Source organism: Dermacentor silvarum, chromosome 9, assembly GCF_013339745.2.
Source record: "Dermacentor silvarum isolate Dsil-2018 chromosome 9, BIME_Dsil_1.4, whole genome shotgun sequence".
Taxonomy (NCBI): domain Eukaryota; kingdom Metazoa; phylum Arthropoda; class Arachnida; order Ixodida; family Ixodidae; genus Dermacentor; species Dermacentor silvarum.
This window is the reverse complement of record NC_051162.1, coordinates 137,406,927-137,427,758: the sequence shown is the minus strand read 5'-3', so window position 1 is coordinate 137,427,758 and position 20,832 is coordinate 137,406,927. Positions and strand designations below refer to the sequence as shown.

The 20,832-nt window shown below is 46.0% G+C and overlaps 1 protein-coding gene across 13 annotated transcripts in view; it reads right to left on the bottom strand.

The window, feature by feature from the left end:
* The window catches only part of LOC119464432 (uncharacterized), a 74,154-nt gene that overhangs the window by 39,480 nt on the left and 13,842 nt on the right, over positions 1–20,832 (bottom strand). For 2 of the 13 annotated variants that reach the window (XM_049656068.1, XM_049656070.1), the window contains 3 exons: positions 20,567–20,595; positions 18,790–18,907; positions 13,518–14,622 (listed from right to left, as the gene is read on the bottom strand). The exons of 4 other annotated variants lie outside the window; for them this stretch is intronic. In XM_049656068.1, coding sequence (XP_049512025.1) covers positions 18,824–18,907; positions 20,567–20,595 — 113 coding nt within the window. In that variant the 3' untranslated portion in view covers positions 13,518–14,622; positions 18,790–18,823. Of the gene's footprint in view, positions 1–13,517; positions 14,623–18,788; positions 18,908–20,566; positions 20,609–20,832 lie in introns of those variants that run through there. 7 more of the 13 variants (XM_037725399.2, XM_037725401.2, XM_037725402.2 and 4 more) reach the window with 4 other exon arrangements.

Below are 20,832 nucleotides of genomic sequence, written 5' to 3'. Positions count from 1 at the left end.
ATAAATATGAAATATATAGCTAGTTCAAATACATTTTGCACATAGAAGAGTTCTAATTTTAATATACCAGGTGTTTTATTTTGGGAGGTCCAACATTAAAAAAAATTCCCTGTGGCATATGGCACAATTCTGACCCTTGATATACACGGAACCAATTATAACCTTTGAAACGCGGAATCATGAGGCGGAACGTGGAGGAGGAGGGTATGGCAAAAGCGTGAAAAGAAAAGCATAGTGCGGCGACAATGGCTACAAGATGGTGCCAGAGTAGCACGCGTACGTCTGGGAGGTCTGTCTGCGGTGGCTGCTGTGAATCGTGCCACGTGTCAAACTCTGTCCTCAAGAAGCGTAACAACACGTTCAACACTTTTTGTACTGAGGATTATCAGGACCACCAAGGACTCTCCACCAAATATAAATCGGAAAATAAAACATGACATCACCAAAAAAATTTGATTACATATTTTGAGATAACTGCTGTACCAAATACCCCAGCATATGCACCCCTTTTGGACAACGGGAAATTCACCTGAGCGTCACATATAAATCAGGAATGTCATGTGAGCAGCTGAATTTGTGTTGTGAAGGAAGCAAAGCTAAATTGCTCGCTCCCTATGGCAAAATGAGCTTGCAAGCTCACGTGATATTCGGCTACATAATTGGATTGTGAGTTCTATGTGACTATGTTATGCAGCATAAGTACCAAGCAACTTTTAGCACACTTATTGTCATGAAACAACTTATGTGTTGTATTTATGCATTGTATCCCTAAAGCCAATATGGGCTAAGTATTCAGATGAGTGATTTAGAATTTACATTGCATATGTGTTCTCATAAAAAGAGAAAAAAAAAAAGGCTAGTTACATTTCCATCCTCTCAAAAATGTTGCAGTAAAACATCAAGAGCACACCAAACATTTCAATAAAAATGTCACAGTTTCGCCCTAAGGGCGAAGCAATGAATGCGATAGCAACACAGCAATGTCATACGAAGTAAGGTGAGCGGCTTTGGTAGCAATATGAATTGTAGTAAACATGAGCTGATTAAGTAAGCAGGTGTGCTGCGGCGTAAGTAGACCGACATGAAGAGAGACTCGATGACCACGAGAAGGCGCGTGTGAAACGGTGGTGTTGATGAGAAGCGCTTCCCATGGGCAGCGCGTGCGAAGGGACACACCTGTAGTGCTGCACTGCCGATCCGGGCGGCATTGCATGTGTAGCGTGCGTTGGAAAATGTGGCCTGACTATTACTAACTGAATGAACAAGCATGGTGTGAGCGCGCACAAACAAACATGAATAGATCACACTGAATGACTGCAGACAACGACTGTCACAACGCTGGCAGCAAGCGCATACGCTGCAGCGGCGAAGGTACGTGCGGTCTATCGCTTCAACGGAAACTGAGCGGCGAATGCACGGCGCATAAAGGTCAGAGCCGTGGGGAGATAAGAGACGGTGCTGGCGGAGCGACGAGCACGGTTGTTGGCAGAGTAGAAGTACCCCCCCCCCCCCACTCCACTCCCTCCGGCGCTGGCTTCCCGCTTCCTTGCTTGCGCGTGGGAGATTGAGTGCGTTCGCTCTCCGTGATAGCGCGCGTCCCCGCACGCTTCCGCTCGGGCATACGGCGCGCGGCGAAGATTTTATCTATAGGGAACCTCACGGCGACGGCGACGGCAGAAATCCGGTTGAAGTGTCCATATAATTGCTATCGCAATAAAAGGACCACAGGCAATGAGATCCTGTGACAATCATAAGCAGAGGCATGCGTGCAAGAAAGCACAGCACTGAAGAAGAGCCACAAACATCTCACGGAATCAATTTTAGAGTGTAGCTCTAGGCGTCCGTTGCTGCGACAAGCGTCAGTGCTGTCCCTCGTAACCGAGCGAAAGAGCACAGCAAAGGAAAGCAAATGCGGAGCGTAGCGGGAGATAAAAGACGGCGATAGCGAAGAGAGCGTGAGGAGGAACACAGAGGAGGAGGATGCAGAGGAACCATGAGGTGGAAAGCGGAGGTGGAGGGTATGGCAAAAGTGTGAGAAGAAAAGCGCAATGCCGCACAAGATGGGCTTTGTGGTGACGATGGCTACGAGATAGCACCAGAATAGCGCGTGTCGTCTGTATGGAAACAAAGCGCTGCATGAGCAAAGGTCTCTCTGCGGTGGCTGATGTGAATAGCGCCCACGCATCACCCACGCGCTGCCTCTTGTGATCTTCCGATTAGCAAGGATGGTGTCCTCACGATACGCGGGGGCATGCTGACAAGCAAGCGAGGAAACCCAACTCATCATACTGCCATAGATTAATAAACCATACTGCTTCAGGGCAGGCCAAGATTTCGTGATAACGCGGGCAATTGACGCAGGTCAATGCGTACACATGGGTGCGCACGCACAAGGAGCCTCTTAAGTCTGGACGTACGGAGCGTCGCTTTGCAAATGAATGGATGTTACAAATATCCCTTTTGAAATGGGGTAGTGGCTAATGCCCCACACTTCACCCGGTTTGCAATGTGCCACACGAGACAGATTGTTTGCACCAGCCAATATACTATTGACTCTTTTCACGGAGCAGTTTGCTCTAGAGGAACGAGATGGGGCTTTCGGTGGCGCGCCATACGTTGCCTCAGAGAATGCGCAAGAATACGAAACCATTACAACTTCTGCCCTGCTACTGTGCGATCAGCTGTTGGAAATGCAAACTGGGTGTTCGCTAATGCACTGTGCCCCATTCATGCTACAAGATGTGTAACGATAAAGGGAAGACGTGTGCGGTAGTTCGCTGCAAAAATAGTGATTCGCATATTATAAGGAATGGAATCAACCTGTGTCGCCGCTGCTGCGTAAGGACTGCCTGTGTTGCCGGCCCTTCGCGATGCACGGTTTTCCACGAGGATCAAAAAAGATAATTCATCCGCCAGCGCTGTACAGCTAACCTCCAAATAAAGGACTTCAACTCCGGAATATCGGCACATAAGAGGGAGTACTGCTCGTTACAAAAGTAAGTAGCGCCCCTTCTTGGCATAGTAAGCTTCTCGCGCATTATCTACACACATCCACGCCTATACTCGCACACAAACTTACGCCCACCCTATCTCCAACGTATCAATAATAAGTTGATGGGCGAACACTTGAACCAATGTGCCGAAGCATGAGTGACGGCGACTACACCGACAAGACACGAATGTTTGAAGCTGAACGTTTCGTGATGGTCCACAGAGTAAGCGAGAGACTAGAGATAATATGTCTTTGCTACAAGCTACCGCAAAGTACAGAACAAGCTTTGTGCGCAGCAAGAACAAATATATCACAGCAGAGCACACCCGCGAGTGATTAGGCTGAAAATAAACACTCATATAGTGGCCGCACCGAGGAACTTTACTGAGTTAGAAACGTGACAAGTCGCTGCTTCAAAATGTTTGGTAAATAAAGAATGAAGAGCACTCTGATCCTGATTTAATTCATAAGCGGAAAGTTTGGACAGCTTGGAGTACATTTCTAGCTCCGCTTTTAGTACAAGCAACGTATACGCTGCTTTCGCCGTTTGGACAAGGGGTAATGAGCTCTGAAAGCATTTACATGTCCTCTAAAGCTGCGGTCAAAGCTTCGTGTCATGCACAAAGCCACCATCTATGATATTCGTCAAAACAGAGGTTTGCTGCGCCGCACCGGCGTCACGCGCTTGCATTGTAAACGCGGAGGCAAAAGAGGCAGCTGAGGCAAGGAATGGATGTCACCACGTGATCAAACATGGCAGTGCCCACGGGAGCGCCGCGAAAAGAGTCAATAGCAAAATGAAAACACGGCATGTATTGTAATATTGTAATTCGTACATTGTATTAGTATTGTAATCCTCAGCGAATATTGAGAGCGCAGCTCTTAGGAGCCCATTCCTGCGGTGAGCGTCGGTGTAACCAAGCGTACTGATGAAAGTGAACACGGAGCGCAGCGGGAGATGAAAGACGGTGATAGCAAAGAAAGTGCGAGGAGGAAAGCAGAGGAGGAGGGTGCAGCAGAACCATGAGGCGGAACACGGAGGAGGAGGGTATGGCGAAAGCATGAAAAGAAAAGCGTAGTGCGGCGACAATGGCACCAGAGTAGCGCGTGTCTGGGAGGTCTGTCTGCGGCAGCTGCTGTGAATCGTGCCCACGTGTCACCCACACGCTGGCTCTCGCCATCTCCAGATTACCATGGCAGTCGCGCCATAATCTGCTCCATTTGCAACATGCTGCACGAGACAGATTGTCTGTGCCAACCAATATATCACGAAATGAAAACACGTATAGAGCTGCACTCAAATTTCTCATAAGGGAGTATCGTAATCGTTGGTGAATTTTTTTTCTTGGTCAATTAAACAATTATGTTTGTTTAAATGTGAGTGTTGACCCAAGTGACTGTTTTTGTGATGTGGTTGACAATCCCGATACACGACACTTAGGGAATGAATATTCTGCCTGCACAGTAGTTCGAAATAAATTTCAACAGCAGTTCTATCAGCAGTTGAATGGTGTCAGTGAGGCAGCAAGGGAAGTGAGATCGTGTACAATTAGTAAGTGTAAATGTGTCATTTGGTACACTTTGGCAGCACTTCTAAGATAAAAAAGGGGCAATAAGGTCACCAAAGCTGGAACCCGGATGGGTCCGTGAATTGCGCACAGCTGATCTTAAACACCCTTGGCAAGTGGAGGTCTCGGCGAGCCCTCAACCGACAGACCAGTCTGACCGATTGCAGCATTGATCACCTTACTGCCCACTTAGGTGCCCAGCAGAATCTGCACCCACTTACCTTATTCTAATCTCAGGTACTCTCCATTTGCCAGTAGACTCTTCCGGCTGTCAGCAAAACATCCACCCTCTCATATATTTAATATCTTCATGCAGCTTTCCTTATCAAGTATATGTTAAGGAAGGGTAGTTCATGACTAATTGGCCTTATGTTAAAACAATTACATTCAGGTCGCTTAATTCCCGCCACTATAAATACAGTTCCGGTGCTGCTTGAAGTGCGATTTGAGAAAGTAGATGACTGATGAACTGGATGGCCAGGCAAGCTGGAAATAACTGAGCAGATTATTTAAATTAATGACGTACATGTCCGGTATACCGTACGTGGAGCGATTAGGTCTGCACTGGTTCATCTGCGTTAAAACACAAACACTGCTACCACATAAGCGGCACTATGCAGACAGCTAGAGCACTGGTTCATGCGGTGCAGACATGTAAGGATCTTTGCACAAAAGTGGCGCACCAGCTCACCTGCACATGAAGTTGCCTTCATGAAACCCTGTGCGACTGGCCGGACATGCGTAACTGCCACTTCGAGAAAGCACAGAAATTGTACCCATTTGCAGTGCACTGCGGCACGCGGAGGACAGTATAAAGGAAGGCACGTCTTCGGTTGGAAACGCGGCAGTGAGCAGAGGCACGTGAGGAACGCGGATAGGCGAAAAGTCGCCTTTAGAACCAGGACGATCGCAAACGTCGCACACATATTGGAACGGGTTATTGATGATCTGTCGTTCGAAGTGTGCTGTGTGCCGTGCCAAGCGCAGCTGTCGGTTTGTCTCGGCTTCACGCTCAGTTTCCTGCTGCCGAACTGTGGGGTCCTGTCGGCGTTGCCGCCTAGCCTCAGCCTCGCGTTCCCGCACTGTCGCATCCTCCCGCCGTACGCGGTGTGCGTACGCTTCCTGCTGCCGAACTGTGGGGTCTTGTCGGCGCTGCCGCCTTGCCTCGGCCTCGCGTTCCCGAACTGCCGCATCCCTGCGGCGGGCACGATGTTTGGCCGCCTCCAGCTGCCGAACTGCGGGGTCTTGTCGGCGTTGTCGTCTTTGCTCGGCCTCGCGTTCCCGCAGTTCCGCGTCCTGGCGCCTGCGGCGTTGAAGTTCAGCGTGCTTTGCACGCGAAACAGCACGTTGTTCCTCTGTCTGGGCACGTATGCGGGCACGTCTTGCTTCCTTACGTCTAATCTTGTGCTCGAGCTCCTCGGATGGTGTCCTCACGATACGCGGGGGCATGCTGATAAGCAAGCGAGGCAACCCAACTCGTCATACTGCCCTAGATTAAAGAACCATACTGCTTCAGGGCAGGCCGAGATTTTGCGATAACGCGGGCAATTGACGCGAGTCAATGCGTACGCACGGGCGCGCGCACGCGCACGGAGCCTCTCCAGGGAGGTACGGAGCGTCGCTGTGCAAATGGATGGATGTTGCAAATATCCCTTTTGAAATGGGGTAGTGGCTAATGCCACTAGTGTCATTGCAGAAAGCCATCATCCAGGGCCGCTATTTTGTCATAATGCCTTTTCGCGCTTATCGCGCTTTGTCAGTGGTCAGAGCGACGGTCCGCTCACGATATCAACGTTGATAACGCGAGCGGGCCGTCGCTCTGACCACTTACAAAGCGCGATAAGCGCGAAAAGGCATTATGACATTAAAGGCATCGCTACAAAATACCGGCCCAGGATGCTTTAGAGGTGTTCCATAGAATAAAGAACGAACTTTGGTGTTCCATAGAATAAAGAACCAACTGTTCTGTGGCTTTAATTCGGGCACCTATCTAAATACATGGGAACTTGCTTCTTTCGCCCGCTTTCATGGTTTGTATGGGTGTTCTGTGGGTTGACGGCGGTCGGTGCATGGCCGGAGAGATTGTTGCGGAAAGGGGGTGAAAAGTTGGGTTAAGTGCAACGCGATAACTGTCTCTCAATAGAGGACACCTCAACCGCGTTGCACAGAGGGGAAGTGGGATTGACAGAGAAAGATCGCAGAGGCAGCAGCAGCAGTGTGGTCGGACAAAGGCGCCAAGAGGAAAGGGCGCGTTTGTGGCGCAAGAAAAAAGATCGCTCTTTCGTTCGCTCGGTCTGTTCGCTTGCATTAACAATCATCGCCGATGGTTCCTGCACAATTTCTTTCTCATAGACCAGCAACAACTGCACTGGTTTTGATTAGGTTTCTTACATTTAAAAGAAAAAGTTACACTTTAGTGACTAATAGACCGGCAACAACTGCACTGGTTTTGATTAGGTTTCTTACATTTAAAAGAAAAAGTTACACTTTAGTGACTAAAGAAAGCAATTTTGTTGCGACAGCAATTACATGGACACACCAATTGCAAGCGAATTTCTGTCGTCGCCGTCGCCGTGAGGTTCCGCCGCGCGCCGTACACTGTGTGTGCGAGTGAAAGCTTACGAGGGTGAGCGTTCTGTGGGTGAGCCGGCAATCGCGGCTCAATGTAGCGCACGTGAGGGAGGCCGGAGGGGCGCGTTCTTTCGCGCGCGAGGCACGGGGGCGAGGCAACGGAGAGGGAGGGGGGTGCGTTCTGCTCCGTCGACTGTAGATCGAGTTGAGCCGTAGGGAGAAATTGCTTAACAAAACAGTTGCTTAACAAAACGTCGCTTTATGCATTGAAGCACAAAATTAACTGCAACGCCAATGCATTTCTCCGCAAAGTTCGAGAATTATTATCTCGAAACTGGTGTCATCCTGAGAATTAATTCCAAGTGGATCCGCCTTGGGAACTCCACGGCTACAATTTGTAAATAGCAATATGGGCCATCAGGTAATTAGTTAAAAACTTCATTAGTGAATTTTTGTTGATTAGTCGATTATGCATTTCAATTTTTTGTGCAAGTAAAGTCCGCCTCTTCGAGTAGACCAGCTCATTAACTAGAACTGGGCTATCTGCCACAGGCAACCTTAAATAAATTTTGAAAGTGTTTGCTGAAACACCCTGTATATGAAAGCGTGGTGATGTCACTAAGTATATATATATATATATAGCCACGTTCACAAGCCTCCGGATCCTCATTTCTTAGCCTACGCAAACTCTCGGCTTCCCTCAATCTAAACTCGATCGGGATGTTCTCTTCTGCGACGCTTGGTTTCAGCTTCCCTAGCTCTCGCTTCAGTCTTTCAGAAGCAATAGTGTCCTCTGGTCGAAACCTGCTGAACCGCCGCCAGAGGCATCGGCTGCAGTCACGGACACCAGGCACATTCGGCGCGAACGTGGGGAGGAAACGCGATCTGCATCGGCAACAGCTCTATGTGTCCCACTACCACATGCCTCACTCCTCCTCTCCACCTCGCATCCGCTATGCCATTTTTTACTCTGCTTTCACTCTCTCTCAGCTCTCTCTTTCCCCCAGCTCAGCGAAGCTATCGCACAGCTGGTATGGGGTATGGCGTTTTGTGTTTACGCCACAAAATTTTCCGACCAACGAGAGATATACAGCTTCACTGTAAAATATACATTCATTATATCTGACACGAACACTATAAGCAGATATTCGTTGTACATGCTGGTATCAGTGATAAAGATTTGAATTTACTTCATTATATATCTGTGCTCATTAGGTCACAGGAGAAAGAACAATTATTCTTTCTCCGTGCATTAAGTGGAGGTTCAACTATTGTTTCCACACTATGGTAAGGCATGCCTTGTCACAGCTGCGCAGGAGAAATAGCATCGTGACCCCATGCCCACTGTGAACATGTCATGTTCACGGTTCTACCCTATGCTGCAGACACCCCACCCTCTTCTTTTGTAAATGCGTGCCCTTCACTGCTCACCACATCATGATTTCTCATCTGCTTGCGGCCGTGACAACCATGCATGTCACTTTTCTGGTCGCTCCCATCGAAACACCCTTTCCCATGATAAGGACAGTACAGTGTACTATTGTGCACAAGTTGCTTATGTCTCTTGTCGACATTGCATTCAGAGAACTTCTCATACAAAGGAGGCAGAATCAACATTTATTCACAGAAAAAGAACAGAAGATAGAAGCTTGCTTCTTTCTTGTTTTGCAGCCTGGCTCCCAGTGGGGGTGGGGGTCCATAGGTGTATTTGGAGGCTATTAAAACAGGGGTGCAAATTAACACACACATAAGAAGCAGACAGAATGAGCACTACTACCAACTGTTGTATTAGGCCTCCCAAGATTCGCCTATATATATGTGTGGTTATTTGCACCGCTCTTCTAATAGCTATGTCTCACAAACTGTAGCCCAACAAGTAGTATTCCTATGTATCTGGTGATGCAAGACATCCGGGGGAATCTCTTGTCTCAGTATAGACACACGTGACGGTTTATGTCACTGTTGCCCTAGTGCAGCGGCGAGTTAGACCTTGACAAAGTGGTGTCTGCCCTCTCAACACCCATGCAGCTGGTCTACTGTGTGAACCCTGAGGTGCTTGGCAAGTTTTTATTGCAGAGGGAAGTGTTTGTGCAAGTTGACGCATGCAAAAGGTCACTCACCCATCTGAATTCTCTCACACCTCTTCACGATGGCCCCTAAGCAGTGGCGCACCGACGGGGGGGGGGGATTCGGGGGTTGTAACCCCCCCACTGAAGCCAACTTAACCCCCCCTTTTGTTTAACCCCTTTTCTTTCCTTACGCATTTGAGTACTGCAACTAAGATGTAAGATGCGAAATCGTCTGCACACTCGCAAAAAGCGCATTTTTTGACAATTTCCAGTGAAGAAATCGAAATTAGTGCTGTTTAGATGGTATTGGCAAACTGTCAACCCCCCCCCCCTGGCAGAGATCCTGGGTGCGCTACTGCCCTAAGCAAAGACAGAAGGGAGCAATACGTATTGGAAGAATTCATTTGTATCACATCCGTGCTTCATTGTTAAAAGCAGCATGTGTCTTCACAGCTCTTCTGTCAACACATTGCCATGTCTTCTTTATTTCATGTACATGGACTTTGTGAAGAACTTAGGGTCATAATGAAGAGGACGAAGTGACAGTGGGGTCGGAATAAAGAAAGTGGCTGACACCATAGCCTAGCCCTACTCTGTATTATTACAAACTGGAGCAGCTGCATACTTTGTGTGTGGACATTCAAGTCAAGATGTGGCGGACTTCATCATCGGAGCAAATCAACGCGGTGGCATCTGAATCTTGGCTGCTACGCCTCAAGATGAAGAGGAACAAGCTCTTCTGGAAGCAGTGAGCACCGACGCATTTGTCTCTTATATAAGTACTAAAACGAAGTTCACTTCAGATGATTTAATTGCGAAAGGAAAGGTGAAGCTGAATATGTAACTTCAAGATAATGAAATTTTGTGTTGACTTCAATTTGAAACTTCGCGAAGCCTGCTACCCTTGCTTCGTCCAGCAGTAGCGTCAACCTGATCACTAAGTTTCTTGAGGTGCAACAGGAATAGAACAGACAGCAAAATGAATTATTGCATTTGCTTGTAAACATGACCAAAAGAGGAATAAACAAACCGAGTCTCGAACACGTGAAGCCAGACATGTTTGATGGAGAGTCCTGTAGTCCCGAGTCCTGGCTAACATTTTATGAATATGCGTGCAATGAAAACTACTAGCACAGTGATGAAAATAAAGTGAAAAACATGCGACTATTCCTATCAGGAATAGCCAAGAGTTGGTACAAATTGTGAGTCAATGCTCACAGGAACAAGCCATGGACGGAGTGGAAGGAAAGTTTTCTCAGCTCTTTTGGCGAGAACAAGATATTACTATGGGACAAAGCTATTGCATTCAAGCACACATCTGGATCTGTACTCAGCTATTTTTATGAGAAAAGGAGATCCCTCCAGCTGGCTGACTCAGCCTTGCCTGAGACGTCCGTGGTTCCGCTTACCATTCATGGTTTGAGTCCAGACCTTCGATCAGAAGCAAATACAAGCGAGCGGGCCCAAAACGGTTCAAGAACTTCTGGAGGGAACGCGAAACCTTTACTTACAAGACTCAAGACCCCAGCGGCAACCCATGATGCTTGGTGCAAGGTGTCCAGCTGCCACACGAGCTGATGAAAGAAGTCCGCTTGCAAGCTGGATGTCTACTGCTACTCCCGTGTCCTTTCTTACTGAGCAGAGAGGCTCACGCCAATATGAAGAGTCAGATGATGCGACAAAAAACTATATGAAGAGGGCCTCGGCTTCCACCTGACGACACCAAGAGAAGCTATTTGTCGCATGAAAGCGTCTTGTACATATCTGTTTTTACTGATGGAATGGAAAGGAGCACGTTAGTTGACAGCAGAGCAAGCATCACAATTATAAATGCCAGCATTGTTGAGAGTAAGAATGTACAACAGAGACAGACTGTAGAAGTACTACATGGGACCGTATTGCATGGTGCAAACTGAAATGCAAAAGGTGTTCTTATGAGAGTTGATTATGTCAACGATGACGACATGCTCGAGTTTGCAACCATTCGGAACATCTCCAGGTATCATCCCAGAAGGGATGAGTCTTCAAAGAGGAAGGGGAGTGTAGGTGGACATTGTGAAGAAGTTAGAGAGGGTCATAACGAAGACGATGAAGGTAGAGGGGGTTCGGAATAAAGAAGATGGCTGACACCATAGCCTAGCCATACTGTGTATTATTACATTTCACAACTTATATTGCAGTTTGCTGAATTTGCAACCTTGAGTGTCTACAACATCATGCACATCTCAGCCTACTGCAACCATCGTATCTGAATTCGTCACTCTTGCAGCTAGACTGTTATGTTCCAAGCTTCATTTTCTTCCTCTGGCTATCAAATACCAGAATGACTGCACGTACGACATTGTTGCTGTCACACACCATTCTGTAGACTGTTGCCACTTACTGTACCTTAAGGGGACACTAATGAAAAGCATTAAGTTGAGCTAGATTGAAAGATTAGGCATCTGTAATGAAGAATTCATTATTCAGAGTCAGAACAGAGCTTTTGTAGGTGAGAAAACAACAGAAATAGAAAATCTGAGTGCAGCCACCTATTTTTGGATTATGGCAACTCTAAAGTGACGTGGCTGATTCACAGGTAGCAGCAGAGAGGAAGTTCACATGGTGACTACGTCAACTCGTCCTGTTTGGTGCGGGCGATTGGAATTGAGGAGCAGCAGAGGGACCTTCAGTGGCAGTTTTCTACGTAACAAAAATATGTATTGGCACAAAGAAAACGATGATACACTTCTAGACGAATACTCAATCTATCTAGCTCAGCTTAACATATACTCAATCTATCTAGCTCAACTTAATATTTTCCTTTAGTGTCCCTTTAATCATCTCTATGTTAAAGGGACACTAAAAAGAAACCAGAAGTGTATTTACGTGTATTTGTAGTCATAAAGTGGACTGAAGTGGAGGATACGTACACCGGTACCAGCCTAATAAGGCTTTGCTCAGGTCATAGCACCCGATTCTTTGTTTTTTACCCATTACAGCATTTCACCAATTTCTTATGTTTCTCTACACACAGTATAGACTGCATGCATAGACGGCTGTATTACCTTGCACTGCAGCCGAGCGGGAGCAAGAGAGCTGTTAGGAGTCAAGATGTAACATCACAGCAGATAAATTGCAGTACTTCATGTGATTTGTGCGATTTGTGCCAGTTTCACACAAGCATGTGTAAGTTTCCAAAGCTTCAGAGTTCTGAAAATTATATGTTAAGCGCCCACCCCCTCCAAAGCACCAGCATCAGCCGAAATATTCACCCCACTGCGGTCACTATGAGACCGCTAGGGGCAATGACGGGGATATTCACTTCCTTGTGGTGGAAAGGGAAAGGCCGATGGGGGTGAAGATAATGCAGACGACGGGCACTCACATAACCGATTTGCAGGCACTGGAGAGCCCGTGGTCTGTTCAAGTCGCGCGAGTGCCAGCGACAAATGCATTGACCTCCTATTCTGCACCGACTTGGAAGGGTCGTTCGCTGGGTTCAGTGACGATGAGTAGGTGCTAGTGTACCCCATCATTTGCCATTTGAAAATAAACATGCTTTCTTCGATTCTGTAGCCACCGTAGCCCTGCCTGGAAGTTTTTCGTTGGCTGCCATCTTGGTTTTTACTGCTTCGACTGGACAAGCACCCATATCTAGATTAACCCAATTTTGAGTGAAAGTGGGGTGGGTGCTTCTGCAGTATGTTACGGTAGGCAGAAGGTTCAACAGTGCTTTCCCTGGAACACCTACATGTGATAGGGATGCCAACGTCAGTGCAACAAGTCCTGTGCTGAGAACATATCATTGCACCCCTTGCCAAAGAATTGCAGGATAGTTCCTGCATTTGGCTCCTAAAGCAATGAAGCAAACAGAGCATCAGATAGGCACCAAAAAAAGTTTCTGGCAATGGCTAAAGTTTCAGGAAGTTTACAGGGAGCAGATGTGTTCAAGCAGGTGAACAGAGATGTACTCTGTCAAATCTAGGCTTTGACAGAATCCCGTCTGGTCAGGAAGATTCATGACAATAAAAAAGGAACACCAGCTAAGAAATTTTCTCGGTCAATGTTCCCTTCTTTCATCGGATGTACTCTGTAAAGCTGTCTCTTATCAGAGCAAATTTTTCACCACCTTTATTCTGCAACATTGTCTGTAGGAGTGTGTGTTGATCAGCATTTTCATTCCAGCCTTTAACCAATGAAGTATTTCTTTAGGTTTATTCAAAGGTATATAATATAAACAAACAAGCAGAACTACAGCTTCATGGAACAGTCATTTTTTTGTCTTCTTGGATATTCCACATTTAATAAGAACCTGTAAATTCCACATTTAGAAACACAATACCTTTATTCATGAAAAATTCAGAAATATCACCAGGAGCACTTGACAAAAGAACAAGCACACACACATAAGCATGAATCACGTTGCAATGACTTGTGACAGAACAATTTCACCACCTCAAATCTTAATAATGCATACTATTTCCTGAAGCAGCAGTTGCATGGGCACATGCCTCTGGCACATGCCTATAGTTGACGTGCTATTGTTTTTGGCTGGGATATCTCAAGGTTTTCCGATCTGTATTTTGCATTTATCTGTGCAATTGTTTATTTTCTTGCTATATTGAAGTTCAGCATACACCGCTGTGTCTTCTCATTCTGTGCCTTGGTTTAATGCTATTTTCTCCCTATAATTTCTTAATATTGCAATATATTAACAAGTTGCTCATAAATTATTCACACTGGTGCTCTTCCTGTCACAGTCCTTGGCTTGTCACCCACACCAGGTGTCCTCCCTCAGTGTTGGAAATTCCACATATTTATTGTGAGGTACACTCGCTCCACCTGCACCTTTTTCTTTTACATGTTGATCAACTTGTCAACCTTTTCTTTGTGCCACTCGTTCAGTCATAGTTCTTCTGCGGTCACAATTCCTTCACAACTTGCAGCACGTGGAGCTCAGTTATGGTCTTCCCTGCAACCATGAAACTACGGATGTGGTTTGTCGATTTCACTATGCTCCAGCATCCTTTCCAGTAGTGCGGACAGTGCAGTGGGTACTGGCCAATGTGCACCATTCTCTCACGTATCTTGATGCTAACGTGTTGCATGACTCTCTTGCCACACACCGAGAAGGAGTGGGGCCTCTCGTTCAAGTGTCATCACATGCTGGGTGATGCTGGCCTTGAAGGTGGAGCTTTTGTCACATGGCAGACGCACGTGACAGCATTCGTCACAACTTAGCTGCACCATTTGATGATGTGCAATGTCGGTTGCTTCAGCAAAACGCTAGCCACAGTTTGGATATCTGTGAGGCTCTTCTCTCGTGTGGACCCTCAAGCGCGTGCTGAGAACATTCTTCGCATTAAGGCCCTTTTAGAAGATGTCACACATAAAAGGTCACTAGTCAGTGTCGGTCCTCTTGTGATTGGTGACGTGGCTCCTAGGAGAGAGGAGAAAAAAAAATATTACAGTGCAGAAATTGCTCATTAAGTACTAATAAAGCAAATGAAATGCTGAGAGGTTGATGGATGAAATGCCAGTGTAAACTTGACACGAAACATATTAGATTTACCAACAATATTTTAACAACTGCAAGCATAAATCAACAGGAGAGGAATGTGTTTGGAAAGTTTGCAAAACATTAAAGGGGCCCTGCAATGCCCCTGAGAAAGCTTGTAGGGCCGCACTGATAGGAGCATCACGATGCAGCCATCTCCTGCACTTCGTGTGACAGATCTGACGTCGATGTGTGGAACTGTGATCATTGGTTAAAAATGTAATGCGTGATTCGTGTTCACACAATATTTTGAGTACTGGGAGGAAAAAAAAAAAATCTGGCATCATGCTTTACAGCCATTCTAAGTATCCCCTAATTATCACACAGCCACGAGCAAGGTGTTGCAACAATGGGAATGATGCGTAAACCTGTCAAGCACATTCTGTGCCAATGACTGCCTTGTGGAAGCTGTTGCAACCATAGAAGTGACACCATGGCCTCTGGGATCGCCCAGCACAGCACTCTATCACGGAGACCATAGGAACGCCATCAGCAGGCTTGACAACCATGGTGTATCAACTTCCTTTACGTAACATCAATGCTATGTCGCCACATTAGATGCCGTAGGAGAGTGAAATGAGGCATCCAGGGCTGTGAAAGTTCAAGACGATGGTTACTCTCATTTCGCATGTATTTTGAAGTTTCTGTGAGCGATTACTTGGGCTTGTGAGCATTATTTACAATAATTACTATCGGTTTTAGTTGTTTGATGTGCTCAGAAAAGGTCTAGAGCAAAAATGGCAGCCTTAAAGAGTGTTCTACAGCTTCTTTAAGAAAGAACAAACAAATGAACATGCACAACACTGAATGTAAGCCCAACAGTATCAGCCTTCCTCTCTTCAGTTAAAATTCTAAACCTAGATACAGTCAAACCTCGTTAATACGTACCCACTTAATGTGTAATTGCGGTTTAAACGTAGTCGCGAAGATTCCCCCACCCAGCCCCCATTGAACCTCATGTATTGGCTGACCACTTAAGCCGCAGTCGCTCATTGCTCACCAAATGGTTAGTGCATACTATTTTGTTTCTTATCTACATGCACAGGCACAAAAGCGGCAAAATCTCAAGTGTGCAGACGTTCGATTCTCGAGTTGCGATGCCCGGACGACAGCCGCCAGCGATAGTGAACTTAAAACGTGGCCACCATGACGTATTTCCTGCTCATGCAGCTGTTGCCGATTGCCGCACACAAAAGCATAGCCTTCAAGATTAGCTCCCGGTAACGCGAAGCCGGCGGTAGGGGGTGCAAATTCGCTGTCGCCATCAAATCCAATTCAAATAGTAACTGCGCAGAAGCACATCTTATTGCAAAGCACATTTCTGCCGTCACCGTGGACGTCGCTTTGAGTTTTCGTATGAAGTCCAAACATGGCAATATCGTCGCCGCGCGCCGTACGCTGTATGTGCGAGCGAAAGCTTGCGAGGGTCAGCCGCCTATACGTAGTTCTTTTCCGGCCGCTAAGTAGCCACTAAACTGGCATTGGCGGTTAATTCGTACATCGTTTAGTGCGTACCTAAATGTTGTTCCCGGCCAGCTACGTATTAACAAGGTTTGACTGCAGCTGGATCATTTTCAAGATGGTGAAGATTGCAGCTGACAAGTGTTCAAGTAGTGCACCTGCCCTGCTCATACAACTCGTGTCATCTGTACAGTTTGCACTGTGGTAACATACACTGGCAAATGAAGCTGACCAACTAGAAGCTGTAAGCTTTACTGCAAGGCTAGGTGCGATATACAGTATAGACCACTCACAACGTAACTGTTTCTAGTGCAGAACTGGCTACAACGCGGCCTTTTCCGACTCCCGTTTACCCTCCCATAGAACTCCATGTATACGCATACCGCTTACAGTGCAGCCGCGTGAGACGAAATACCAGTTATAATGCGGCTTCCGCGGGAAAATCTCGACGACAAGGGCGGTAGCGAGCACGCTTCTCAACAAGATGCGTGCTCCAGGCCGGCGTATACATTATTCAATTCAATCAAACTCTCGTTAATTCAGACTTATTTGGCCGCACATCTGTTAATTCGGACTACTTTTGGAGCTCGGTGAGCGAGGAGCGCCACAAATGTGCGATGCAAAAGAGCAAGAACGGCGCCAGCGTCCAACCAAAACGAAGCGGGGGAGTCCGCATCGCCACAGCCATCAGTTGAAATCGTACGTGAATGACAGCAACGCCGGAATGCTTCGAGCCTATTTGTGTCTTTAAAGCCTGTATTCTTGCGTTTACCGCCACGCATAACACCACGTTGGCTGCAGGCTTTCGTAACTGCCTACTCGTCATCCACGATGGCGTCGATAGCGGCCGCGATTTTCTCAGCAGCGGTTGCGGCGAACAGTAGTTACGTTTTCACTCGGTACGCGCGTCGGTCGCGTGCCTAAAAAACTGCGTAGTCACCATCGATGATCGCATAGATAGCGACTGCGGTTTCGACTGCAGGTGTTGCAGCGAATGGTAGTTTTTTTTTTCGAAAGCTTGGCCTTAGGCATAATGGTAGTTAATTCGTCCAAACTCGGTGTGTGCGTCGGGCGTGTGCCTTCAGCACTGCAAAGTCGTCGTTCATAATGACGTCGATAGCGGTCACGGTTTTTTCTGCAGCGGTTGCAGCAAACAGTTGTTTTGTTTTGACTCGGTGCAAAGCTGTCGAGCTTGAAGAGCACCGGCTACATTGCGATTATGTTTTCGCCAGCTCACTGGCGAAAACACAATCGCGATGTGCGCGCAATAGTACAAAGCGTGTCTACATGCTTGGTCTACATGTTTTGGAAACGTGCAGGGCTTGCAAATCATTGTTTTCGTTATGGTGCGGTACCGCTGGTAGTGCAGATATTCGCGACTCCGGCGACTTACGTAATAAGCGGTCTACACTATCTGAACAAATCAACCATGTATGTGAAAGCGCTTCCACAGGACTAACCTTGAAGCAACTTAAATGAAATCTCTCATATTTGTAATAAAAAAGTTTGACTCAAGAACTTCACAAGAGCAGAGTTTTAATTTGGGCCCAGTAAATAAATTGCCACAATTTAGAAAAGATGAAGGATTCTAAATGGCGTAGTGTAGCCTTGTAATGAATAAAGGTACAAGAATTCTTGAAACTGCATTATGCTGAAGGCCCCAATAACTATACATCTTGCGCCTGGAAGTAGGCATAAACACAACCTATTCATTGCAGCATCAATGTAGAGCGATGATGCTTACTGCATTTATCATCACCTATGCCAGTGCAATGAAATGCCTAGCTTCTGTCATTCGGCCATTTCCTCCTCCTCTGATCTCTCACCACCGTATCTCTCAATACAACTGTGTTTAAAAAAAAAATTATCCTCAGTTTATTGTTGCTCCTCATTCTAGGACATCCTTCTATTTCATGGACGCATCTTATTTGAATGTGGCAGCAGCTTATCTGAATATATATGCTGGCACTACTGAGATCACGGCCATGTTATGACCTGTCATCAGGAAAAGACTCGTAGCCTAGTCAGCTGCAGAACACTGGCCTCAGAAACAGGTGCTCTGGGTCTGAATGCTGGCTCAGTCAGTATTGCAAGGCTTTTTTTTGTTTGCTCTGTTACCCGACTACTGCTAGTGAACATGTTTAGCAAAAGCCTGCAAGACTGGCCAGATCACTCTGGCTGGCTGAAACCTACAAGTACATGTGAAATCAGCCAGGCTCTGCAAGAGTGGCTGATATTGTGCAAATACATGTGATAGATGATATTTTAATCTGCCATGTTACTTCCATGCACAGAGAGGACTCTGCTTAGTGCGCATAATTGAAACAGCACATGTAGAAAGTGTTACATAAAGCTCTTAGGTGTAACATGTGAATTTCAAACCATTCCAACTGAAAAGTTGTGGCTAGGTGGGCCGTAAAGTGGCCTCCACACTTTTGAAGAAAGGAATGCTGATGAAGCTGAATAGCAAGCAAGGCATTTTAGAACCTACTCCTAGGTTGGACAAGAAAGAAAGTGACCAGAGGTAGCATAAAAGCATAAAATGTGGCCATCCCTAAGTTATATGATGTAAAAAACAGGCACATTTACCGTATAAGATCGACGCATTTAGCCTTCCTCGTCGTTAGAGGCAATCTTCACTCTCTGCCCCCATAGCAGGTGGACATTCACTCTCATACTCCGTAGCATCTTTGGTGGGCTCGTTAAACTGGAGCAGTATTGCAAGAGGAAAAATAATAATTAGAAGATAGGGCATCCTACAATTACTAGACTGCTCTCCCCTCCTAAGACAAGTGAAATAAAATACATGTTTAGCACACAGAGGGATACCTGCAACTTTAAAAACAGCCATATAAATTAGCGTTGGAGGAGCTAGCTTAAAATGGCAATCAACATAATTGGTTTACACGGCTAATTGCGAAATTTGGGACTGGGCCAGGTTTTCCACTGTTATTCATACATCTCTATAACAAATAGATGTAAGCAGTGATGGTAAAAGGAAACACAAAGGAAAAAATAAACACATGAGCCAAATGCAAGAAGTCATCCACTGCATTCCTGCTTAAAGGAGACTTATGTCATTGCCTGCACAGACATTTTCATTTGAATTAAGAACCGCCAGGTGTGGGGACCCTAAGTCAGTCATGCTGTATGAAATATGAAACTGGAAGAACCTTTCATGTTCTTGCAAACACATTCATGAAATTGGATTATTGTCATTTTTTTTTCACTCAGTTTAGTGTAGAACCGAGATCTGTTGACAGGAACATGAAACCGACTTGTTGGCAATAATGTGGTAACGCTACGAATGTCTTCGTATTTTGCCCATAATAAATTGTAGCTGCCAAAGTTGAGAATTGAACCTGCAACCTCATGTTCAGCACAAGAATGCCAGAGCCACGGAGCCATCACTGGGTGGCCACCACAAGGGGTGGTGGCTCAGTGACCCTGTGATCATATTCAGTCTTGTGTGGATCCTTATGAAAACACAAAAATCAAGTTTGTGCTTGTGTCTGTCTCGTTACATGTTATTGTCCTCCACTTTGTGCGCAAATCTTGCAGTTATGTTTAGGTGTAAAGTAAAAAATAAAAGGAGGAAAAAAAAAAACAGCCAGTAGTTATGTTAAGCAGTGTCATAACAAGCACTAAAAGTAGTAGAGAACTCCTTCAGGCAACAATAAATTCTGCCTGCTGAAAATTCGGCTTTATTGTCATTTTTGGCATATTCAGAATTATTTGAAGCATGCTGCAACAGACCAGATTAAAAATTTTTAATCCTAAAATATGTTTAGGCAAGTTTACAATACATGAACACTTTGCGGGAACTCTCTACAGGGACATCTAATCTAAGAAGATCAACTATTACATGTCCAGCATGCATTTGGAAAGAACCTGTCCAGCTGCTTGAAGTATATAACTGGTGTAAAACATTACTAGAAACATTCAAAGTGAACCCGCTAAATGATGACACACTCGCACCGACAGCAAACGGCCACTCATCTGCCTTCCAACTGCTTTCACTAAAATACTTCGCATACATATTCAAATTTGCAGCTAAGGTCCAATCAGAAGAGCCGAGATTTAGGCAACACATGTTGATTGTCGATTTCATTAGTCTTTGCTTTTGACGCACTATTGTGGCGCGCATACATGTGCACACAGTGTGTGAAAGGGTTAAAGCGCCGAGTCTGCTTCTGTCAAAGGACAGTGCTGTCTTACATTTGATAGAGCCAAGAAGTGCTTTGAGTTGAAGCCCATTTGTGAATGTGGCAAGTAATGCTAATTTTATTTAGTCTGTGCTTTAGCTTAGCATATGGGAGCCTTACATGTGATTTTATAAGTCACAAAATGCAAGGGACTAGTTTACCTGTAGCCTTGGACATTCTTCAGTCAGCACTGCAACGACAACCTGTAAAAGCAATCATGTACACACAGCCCCTCGACATGCCTAAATAGTTTTTAAAATAAAATAAGCAAAAGAAGGTAACCCACAAGTTAAAAAACAGAAAACTCTCAACCCTCTGCTGTGTCTTGCTGACATTCCCCATTTCGTTTCACCCGCCGCGGTGGCCCAGTCAGCTAAGGCGTTGCGCTGCTGAGCACGAGGTCGCGGGATCGAATCCCCGCCGCGGC